This window comes from Leptidea sinapis, chromosome 26 (assembly GCF_905404315.1).
Source record: "Leptidea sinapis chromosome 26, ilLepSina1.1, whole genome shotgun sequence".
Taxonomy (NCBI): Eukaryota; Metazoa; Arthropoda; class Insecta; order Lepidoptera; family Pieridae; genus Leptidea; species Leptidea sinapis.
This window is the reverse complement of record NC_066290.1, coordinates 5,488,023-5,499,040: the sequence shown is the minus strand read 5'-3', so window position 1 is coordinate 5,499,040 and position 11,018 is coordinate 5,488,023. Positions and strand designations below refer to the sequence as shown.

The following is an 11,018-nucleotide window of genomic DNA, read 5'->3' as shown; positions in this document are numbered from 1 at the left end:
CTTAAACAATAATTATATTACAATATTTCTCGCGTTAGAACATAGAGAAACAATTTTGAATAACTCATAATTTATGTGTAACAATTCGATGTACTGACTAAGTATATTCAAAATGGCCTCAATATTAACTAACGAGTATTTAACTAGAAATATACACAAACATTTTATATAAATCCTGTCATTTTTGGTAACCAATGGCAATGGAAACACTAGGCCGCATACACAGCCACGTCATGGCTCACATGACACTGACAGCTGTCAAATATCGATCTGACGCTAGCTGTCAATGTTCTATGCGTTCATTAGACAATGAATGTGAAATACGGCTATAAGAAAATTACATAGAGTATAAGTTTTTACAATGTTACGTATGATGGCGTTTTGGACGTTTCTTTGAAATGTCCTCAACTTGAGCAGTGTCGTTAGTGACACTGCTCACAATTATTGCTGTTTCACAACGCACGCGCAGCCTAAGCTCGCGCAATTGTAATAATGATATAAATGAATATTTCGTCTAATGTAAAAGAATAAACGTTTAACAATTTGTTTCTGCATTCCCGTGTTTCATTATAATACTTAGATAATATGAATGACAGGATAGTCGAATATTGATTTGATCATTTTGTACATGTTTGCAAGCAATTGTTTAATCTGTCGGGCTATCCCTCGATTGCATTACTTTCTAGTTTATGGTTAAGTACAGTCTCGTTCCAAATAATCCCAGGGATCGCACGACAGAACTCAAGGTTAAGTTGGGAGCAAATTTGTGAAAAACTTTATTTTAATTTATTGACTAACTTACTTAAGTAAACCATCACAACCAATCATACGGACATATTAAACAAAAAAAATCTAGATTTAATTAAATTAAAGTTTGAGAAAACCATAAGAGTTTAGAACCCTTGCATTTTATACTAACTATACAATCTCTGTTGTTTGTAAGTATTGTTGGACAGAATAACATTGTATGGTACTAGTACTGCGGTCGCGGCGGATTAAGATTTTCGGTCAATGACCCCTGCGTAAGCGAGAGCATAAGAAGCGCCCTCGCCACGGCCACAGTACACGACACCTGATTGTCTCAACCGGATAAAGAGCTGATTTAAAAAAACAATACCAATAAAATTATTATTTTACATATTAAGTAATAATATAATATTTACAAACGCGTATCACTGCGCCTTAATGCCCATCTACATTAGAATTATTTTATGTACACTAAACTTAAGAACATATAGTTTTCTCTCATTAGCTACCGAATCACATATCAAATAATTGAGTAATTGACAACGGTGGACAAACATGCGCCGGAGCACTAATGCATCTAATATATTGAAATTTGTACTTTATTCTATTAAATGTCGTGCTAGGTATGTTTGGTCCATGCAGTTGCTACTCCGCGAGTGAGCCGGGTTTCTTGTCTATATTCGGGTCACGAAGCAAAAAGAATTTCGGTCATTCACCTTTGGGACATTATTTCATTTGGAACACGCATTTCCGAAATCATATATGCTTCGTCACCGGATTGTTATATCAGGATGACAGTCAGATCTCTATTTTAAGGCTTGTATAAAAATAAATGATAAGTTGAAACTACATTTGAATGGTTTTTTGACTGTTATTCCTGACAAAACGTAGATTCTCCAAATCCCATTTCACGCTGTCCAACCCGACGTTATTGAGGAACACATCATTAAAGTTAGCGCCGTTTTGACTAGATCTCTTCATATAATCGCCGGGCAGTGTTCAGTTTTATCGATCGATGTCTTAACTCTGTTTAACCTAACCGCTTACTGTCTTGATTATCAAACGCTATCGGTGGTCCACTAGCAGACGCATAAAACTATATTAACAGACTGTGAATAAATTAACATTAGGAACTGTCTGATAGTGTTTGTGAAACTCAATAGTCACAATTGAAAGTAATGTGTTAAATTCTTCGCTGCTAAAAGACCATCGATTCTACTTTGGACAGAAACTTTGCAATTCCTTTTCAGTTAAGTACAATCTGTATTACAAATTCCAATTTCAAATGCACAATAACCGTTCGCTAAGGCTGTGTAATTGACACCCAAATTAAGTGCCGCTTCAGTTCGGGGCGGAACCAATGAAAGTTAATTAAGTACTTATCAATTAATAAATTACAATTTGTTCGTGATTGCTCGAGTGTAGTCGGCCGATGAAGGCGCGAACGCGGCACATGTCCATTCACCAACACCAGTCTCCGCCGACGGAGACTTCCACTCCGGGGGCCACTACCGGTCACGGAGGGGCGGTCTCCGGCAGAACACAACCCACGGTTACGCCGTCGGATAGGTATAATACAGAAAATATCAAGACAGAAATAATTTCAAATAATCGTATCTCTTTTAACATAATAAATATAGCGTTTTATCTAATTACTATTCACAATAATTTCAACAAAAATTTCAAACACGAGTTTACTCCACAGTGTAAACGCTAACGTCCTCGGATAAGTCACTTCAGTTGCAGTTCGGAATTCACTTAAAGAAATAATATCAAAAATAACACGGCTAGTCCCACGCTTCCTCCGCAGCTAGCACCGACCCCGGGCTGGCGGCCGCGCGACGCCGAGCGTGGCGGCCCGGCGCCGCGCGGCCGCCCTCAGCTGGCGGGGGCGGGGGGCGACCGCTCGCGGCCGCTCAGGGGGGCGCCCGCTAGCAGGGGGGCGCCCGCTAGCAGGGGGGCGCCCGCTAGCAGGGGGGCGCCCGCTAGCTGGTGGGCACGAGCAGGCGCACGAAGCTGTCCTCGCTCCAGCCCCAGTCGTCGGGCCAGCTCTCCTCGGGCGGGTCGAGCGCCGAGCGCGACGACAGGCTCAGCACGGAGCCCCAGTCGATGGCGCGCGGCTCGTCGTCGCCGTAGCCCGAGTCGCGGGCGGGCGCGGGGTAGGGGGTGGCGGGGCGCGCGGCCAGCAGCTCGCAGCGGGGGGCCGGCGCGAGGGGGGGGTGGTCGGGCGCGGCCTCCTCGGCGCTCTCGCGCTCCACCTCGCGCTCGATGCCGCGCAGCGTGTTGCACACGAGCACGGAGCGGCGCAGCGACGGGTCGGGCGTCTGCCGCAGGCGCGCCAGCTTGAGCGCGCACAGGTTCATCATGCGCAGGCGCCGCTCGCGGTAGCATCGGCGCGAGGCGCAGCGCGCGGCGGCGCGGCCGTCGCAGCAGGCGCGCGCGGCGCCCAGCTCCAGGTAGCACTTGCCGTTCTCGGCGCGGATGGTGTCGTGAGCCGCGCCGCAGCGCCGCCGGCCCGCGCGTCGCTCGTCGTCGTCAGCGCGCCAGTCGCCGGCGCCCGCGGCCACGGCCTCGAGCCGCGCGATGGAGTCCTCCCAGCGCGCGACCTTGCCGTGCGCGCTCTCTCCCGGGGAAGTCGCCCGCCGCTTGGCGCCGCACCCTCCCGAGCCCTGCAATCCACCGGAAACTTTCTTTATTTCCATTCAAACGAATCAATTTCAAAATGGGATCAAAATTGACACCCTGCATAAGGATAAGCATCCCGCTTGTGCAGAAGGATAAGTATTTAATGATTACAGAATCAGCAAATTGACTCGTTATACCTAATAAGTCTATAGTACTAGTTAGTATACTAGTAGATTCCCATCTCCCTTTTATTTTTATCTCAGAACCAAAGTTCCTAAGATAATGATCAAAATAAAAGCCGGCCGTCCCGGCTAAACGTCTGCACGAGATGAGGACATCTAATCTTCCTACCATAAAAATATCAACTAGAGTAAATAATTAATCCATACAATATAAAGATGGTGAGGAAAAAGTATCAAAAAAGATATCAAAATAGCAGCATGCTTGCATATTCAGTCTATTTAAACTTTACAGTGAAAATCACACGTTTAAAAGAACAGCTATTAACAATATAAAGTTGAACGTTGCATCGCAGTACCTGAAGCAACCCAGCGCGCCATTGTGAGCGACCCTTCCCTTTTTTAGGCACAATGTGTTCGGGGTGCAACCCCAACGAGGGTTCTGCCCAGGTAGAGATCCGAGTCGGGACTCCACTGTGGGATTTACCCGAGAAAACGAGAGAGGCGCCCGCATTCCTCGACGTAAATACTACTAAATTGTATCTTTACAAAAGTCCAACACTAGATACGCTTTGGGTTCGCTTACTATTTGACTAATCGTTTTGTTTACAGAAGTTATAGATAACTTTAAATTTTTGATTAATGTAAAACTAATCTAATAATCTTATCCTTTTTTTTATTCGACATCGATACTACGATAGAATTTACATTTTTTTTATTATAATTATTTATTGCAATCTATCAATCTTGCAGATATTCAGCTATCTGTAAGATTTTATTTAATTAAAGGGCTTGCACGGAAGCCGTCCAGTGACTGCTTCGTTTATTCTTGTTGTTCCTCTCAGAGGTCTTAAGGAATCTTTCTTTTTAGTCTACAAGTAACTGTTTGGGTTTTCATAAGATTGACTGCCAGCATATTTAGATGATTAATAATTCGCTTCTTGTACGCTTTTGACCTTTCCGAGATTTCTTCTATAATATTTTTGATGTAGAGGTCATGATGGAGTTTAATATGTGAGATATACCAAGGTGTGTTCGTTATTATTCTTAGTATCTTTGACTGGTATCTCTGTATTATTTCGATCTTTGATTTTTCTGCTGTTCCCCAAAGTTGTAAGCCATAATATGTCCATATGGGTTTTATTATGCTTTTATAAAGCAATAGTTTGTTTTGAAGTGAGAGTCGTGATTTATTATTTAGAAGCCATTACAGTCCAGTTTTTGAGTCATTTGGATACTAGATCGAGACTTTTTTGGAGCTTTTGTGCTGCAATGGCTGGTTACTTGTCCATTGAATTGCTGTGTCATTAGCAAATGTTCCAGTAACTACTCCATCGGTCGTAGTGAGGTCAGCTGTAAAAAGCAGATACAATGTGGGACCCATGACGCTGCCTTGCGAAACACCAGCTTTGATAGCATATAAATATGTTAATGCATCTCCTTGTTTTACAAAAAAGTGTCTGTCGCTTAGGTATGTACTTTATTAGTTTGTAGAAGTTATAAAAATCTACCTATAGTAGATTTTTTCTTATTTTGAAAAGATGTCCGTCATGCCACACTCGATCAAATGCCTGGGATATATCCAAAAATGCTGCAAAACTGTATTTTTTAAAATTATTTTTCTTAGAATTAACATGAATAAAATACAGTGCCTACTAGAACTAGGTGATACTTGATCTCATAAAAATCTGTTTATTTGTGAACTTGTTTACGCCTCAAAATTGGAATCAATTTAGATATCACAAGTGTTTATGCACTTGAAACAACTAATACCGCACACAGCACACCTGAGAGACAAAGAAATATTAAAAAAAAAACTCCTTTTCGTGTCTATGGACTCAGGCACTACTCGGCAGATGCCAAAACACCTGTCGTAGGAACGGCACGCTTCTACCTACTTAAAAATTGCATACCTACCCACGATCCTACATTAATAATCTGTTGTCTAGTTTTTAAGTTACATTATAGTAAGCACGAACAATTTTTAAGAGTTGTACCTAAACGTAAAAAAAAGCAGTATTAATGGTACTACCCACCTGTCAATTATCGAAGTTGAATTTAAATTTATATTCTAATGTCATAACTAGGTAAGTACATACCTAGTACTAACTTAATTTATTAAGGGAGAAATTTTTTCAAACCATTAAACCTTTAGTAGGTAAGTATTAGATATTTTGATGGCAAATGAAATGATAAGTACGATTTTATCAATTCAAATATAACCACTGGTTGCTTAAACGCTAGTTGATCCGTCATCACTTTTCTTTATTCCGCCAATAATACAAATCTATTGAATATCTATAGTTACAGAAATATTAAAAGGTAGTTTAATTAACAACAATATATTTGAATAAGTCTTACTATAATAATTAAAACTGAATCAAGACAAGAACGCAGCTCAATATAAGAAGCAAATAAAATAGCAGCGTTGTCGCCAGCGCTGGCGCTCATGATAATAAATTTAGTATATGACGTCGCCCAGGCGTTGCCGCTGTAGCGCGGAACGTGGCCATGCGACGTTGCCGCTCCGAGCGCTCTTTCTAATCTTGTCGTAAAGTTCTTTTTCTGAGCCTCAGCGACTCGCTTGTTGAGTTCTCAGCTTGAGTTGTACAATCTACAGTTTGAAAGTTGAACGTAAGTATTTGACTCTCATATTATTACTGTATGCTGAAATTTATTATTGTCTGTCTCAATCTTAGCTTGTATTAAAATATACACATGGTATAATCATTGTTAATGTACTGATTTTGTTGAAACTACTAACGGTAAGGCAGGAAAAATTTGAGCGTCGAAGCGCTTCGAACGGACTTTCTACGGCATTGTGAAGAACGAATAAATAGCAGTAAAGCATTGCCACAGCGCGCGTTTAACCATGTCGATGTCGAGCGAGCGAGGGTCGAGTAGGGGAGCGGGGCGGCGGGAGCAGAAGCGGGGAAAGAAATGCGGGAGGTCGAGGGACTGTGCTTGTGTGTGTGAGCGTGGACGGGCGCACACACACAGCCAACACAATAACACCGCGTAGCCGGGCCGCTTGTATCAACGAGCTATGTATTATACTCGCTATAACATCAACTAGATACTTAGTTTACTAAGCTATAAGTTTTATCAACACTGCACATCGGTTATAACCTAAAAACATACATTTAATTAAATATTGAAATATACTTTGTAGCAGAGGTGAATGGAATGTAATAATTTTACATAATGTTTTTTAGCATAATACGTACGCGATTTTGATGATCGCAAAACGAGCTCTATTTAAACCGAAATTAGGACTGAAATCAAACAAAGCATAGTCGTATGTTGATATGTTTTTATGATTGCGTCTTTGTTGTATATCCCCACAAGTGTTTATAAAAAGAGTAATGATTTACTACAAATGATCCAAATAGTAGTTTTTTGTGTGTTCATTCATAAATTTCAATAGCGTGAAGTTAATGTTAATTCGCAATATAAAGTTTGTGAAGCCTCGATTGAATGACCCATTAGAAGGACCATTTCTGTACACTTATAGAGTACGTGAACTGGCTGTGTTCATTGAGAAGGGTCCGGGCCTGCCACCTGTGAGATTAGATCGAGATAAGCAAGTGCTTTACGCATCAAGCAATTGTTTTCAATGTTTACAATTGCTATCGCTTCGTTCATGCTCAATTTCATTCGCTACCGCTTACAATAATACTTGAAATAAGCTCTTCATCACGTGGATTTATTGCAAATTATATTATGTTTGATTCGTTTGATTGATGTTATATCAAGTGAAATCAAAATTACTTTATTCATCTAGGTCAATAGCTTTTTCTTTTAACCCTTTAGCACAACATTGAAAAAGGTTGAGCTTTAATGAGAAGAAGTAGCAAGAAAGTCATTTCAAACTGATGATGATGAATCTATCAATCTAATCTAACAATATATATCGCATAACCATGTTGTTGGTCATGTTTTACTTACTTCAAAGAAGTTAGAAAACTTAAAAGATAAACTCATATGTTTTATTATATTAGATAATCAGAATATATATCTAGTACTCATCCAAATTCATTAATTGCATGTACATATTATGTAGGTAATATGAAAATATGTTTTTTTATCGCTTTTAAAAACGGGAAAATGTTTAATACGGTGATATTGATTTTCTAACAATAACGAATTAAGTAGAAATTAAAAAGAAAACACAATATGCAGTTCATAAAAAGTGCTCGATCTTTTCGCTAAATATGTAGGTAGATTCTAAATAGTATTTGCCGGTACCAAATTCAGTGATATTATGCAACGAAATATAAGATAATTATCGCAGGCGTAAGCATTTCAAGTATGTTATATAAAAGCGGGACAGAGTGAATTCGTTTTCGGGTCGTAGAGTCGCGCAGCCAACGAGGCAAGGCGGCATCAGCCGGTCCGTGGACTGGCAACTGGCACGCACATTTCCGTGCGAGGCGAGGCCGCGCGCGCCTGTGTGCGTGCGTACCAACACGCCGCGCGCGAGTGTGTACAACCAGTCTTACATCCTGTTTGGTGCCCGTCGCCCGTCGCCGGCGACTGCGCAGCTTCGAATCGAGCTTTTTATTTCACCACTGCTCCGTTTAGATACATTTTAAACGCAGCTGTTTTACACCGCGAATATTTTCCTTATTCTGTGTTATTAATAACCCAAGTAAAGTTATTCCAAATTTAAAACTTTTTGTCAAAGAAGTTATTGAGGTAAATGCAAACTTGGAGTAACTTTACACTGCGTTTATAAGAGGACAGACGGTTTTTTTTTTTGAAGTACCTACATTAAACTACCAAAACATAATTCGTATTTTTATTATTTGACAATATTATTTGGTCTCTATTACAATATATATATGAATTATCTGATTACGTATGTTTTTATTTAAGCATTGTTTAGTTAAAAGATAATTTGTAAATGCTGGCGAAATGTAATATCTCAATTAGAAGTTTAAATATAGGTGTTTTTTTAATTCAACTATTTATAGACCATTGAATTATATTCACGTAATAAAAATAATATATGCCATTTAATTAAATGTAAGTAGGAGAAGTATTTGTTTGTTTGAATGTGCTAATCTGTAGACCTACGCGTTCGATTCTAATAATTCTTCTGTATATGATAACCAGATTCATGAGGAAGGCTTCAGCTCCCAAAAAGTCTAAAATATATACAGTATAGTTATAAAAGGCATTTATTTTCTCTAAATTGATTCCTTTAGAATTATTTTTGATGTCATTTCTAACATACTATACACTACTACCGATTCGGAAACAAATGGCGATCTGAGAGAGAAGAAGCGTAAAGTAATTAATAACCATTGTAAAGTAAATCGTAAGAAAAATTGCTACTTGTATCAGCTGGCGTAGAGTTTATTTTTACATACAAAAAAGTGAAGTTATATGATTTACACTTGATTGACAAATCGATTCCAGCCAGCCAAAGTAAGTCGCCTGTTAGTGAACAGTTAAATAGCCGTGCTTTAAGCAAGGTGTTGAATACCGCTAAGGAGCAAACAAAAGGAATTCCCGAGGAATGCGTTCCCACTTCCCGCATAAAAAGCGGGGGTATTCCCGAAATGCATTGTTTACAAACGTGTGTGTTTATGAGTTGCCACTTGATGTATTGAAAGGGAAAATAATTGTAGGTTTTTGTACAAACATGACGCGACCGCTTCCAAGAACGAGTGTCGACGATCACCTAAAGGAATGTCGGTGTTGTTCCTTCGAAGCTCAAATTTTTTCTCGTGCCACTTAATTTGCTTTAGTTATCTTTTTAAATACATACTTCTTTTGTACCGATTCTAGCAAAATTAAAGAAATAAATATTTTGACTGTTGCATCTAAATATATCCCTGATAATTTGCTAGAAACTGCGACAATCATAATGTTATCACGAGGAACAAACATAAACTTGTTATGCCTACTACTTGGTTAAGTCGAGTTAGTAAGTCTTTTGTGGGGTTAATGTATGTATATATATATGCTTTTACAATATGAACAAAACAAATGTGTAACAATATTTAAAAGAATTGTTAAAAAACGCTTGTCTGGTAAAAGTTACTATTACATAAATGATACACTATTTTATTATAAATGTTTATTGTACTATATACCATTTCTTTTATGAAATAAAAAAGTCCGATTTTTTTGCGCCCGTTCTTCTCAGGTCTGAGGCAATCTATTTTGAATGGATGACAGTTTTAGACGTTGAATAAGTGATTTTATATGATATATTGAATAAAAAAATTTGAATATAGATTCGCTTTCCTTTTCTATCTTGCAGTTTCTCCATTAGAGATAATCTTCTCTCTCGCCCGCTTTATTTATCGATACGCTTGTGTAGGTATTGTCTGTCTCAGACATGGTAGCCATACATTAGGTACGTTACACCACAACCACTGTTTACCAAACAACACGACATTATATTATAGAACATTATATCAAAATAATGTTATACATGGATGTACGAAAGCAAAATATGACACTGTTATTTGTTGTGTTTACGACAGCGTGAAAGCGTGTCAATATCAATTGATACAGACGGGCTGCGGGCCGCGGCTAATAAATCAGACAGTACGGGGTGAGAATGACGTCACATCTCGGAGAATCCCGGAAGAGTGAATAAAATAAAAATGTCACGTAGCGATCAGCTGTCGGGGCGGGCGGTGTGTCGGTGTGGCGTGGCGAACGGAGGCACGGTGGCATTGTGGCCAACTGTGGCATGCCGCGATACGCATAACGACGCCGCAATAAAACTTATTTTTATGTTTTTCGCTCACAATAGCCGCGCGAAGGTCGAGCTATCTAAATGGGTCAATACACTCCGTAGTACGCGAGCACGTGCTCCCGGCTTGTAAATAGCGAGATATCGGCCGATTGTTTCAGTGATTAATGGGGAGAGTAATGACGCCTCCGCGTCGTTAACGATCATTCAACACCCGCCGCGTCGCACCACCTGACATTGAACAAGCCTTGCGAACCCGCGATAATTTTACATGTGAACAACTCATCCAAAAATGACACTTCGAAAAAAATAAGACATGACATTGAAAAACAACTGAGACATTGTTTTGCTGTCACTAACACCACCAGCATGGGGCAACGAAACATTGCTACCATCTGAATACATTCGAATATAATCAGAATTGGAAAATTTAGTTTCAAAATAGAACCCGCAATGAAATAGAAAGGTAAGAGAACAGATAAACCGCTTGTAATCACTTACCGACCCTTGTTGTAATAGAGAAATATAGCTGCTTTAAGCTCTGCGGTTTGTAAATAACTTAACCGCGCTTAACAAGTTACATTAGGGCGGCCAATGTCAAGGTTGCACTTTATATGCACTTAATGATCGGTTGTTTATGACACTCCCCCGTCTCCGATAACGCTCGTTAACTAACTTTTGTTTACTGTCAGGTCTAGACGATCGCTACATATTAGTTTTTATCAATGCTATACTAAATACTGGTGCGTATT

The 11,018-nt window shown here is 39.6% G+C and overlaps 1 protein-coding gene across 1 annotated transcript in view; it reads right to left on the bottom strand.

The window, feature by feature from the left end:
- Positions 1–2,670: 2,670 nt before the first annotated feature.
- The window catches only part of LOC126972570 (uncharacterized), a 30,033-nt gene continuing 21,685 nt past the window's right edge, over positions 2,671–11,018 (bottom strand). Inside the window, exon 2 of the mRNA XM_050819426.1 lies at positions 2,671–3,416. Coding sequence (XP_050675383.1) covers positions 2,733–3,416 — 684 coding nt within the window. The 3' untranslated portion in view covers positions 2,671–2,732. The remainder of the gene's footprint in view (positions 3,417–11,018) is intronic.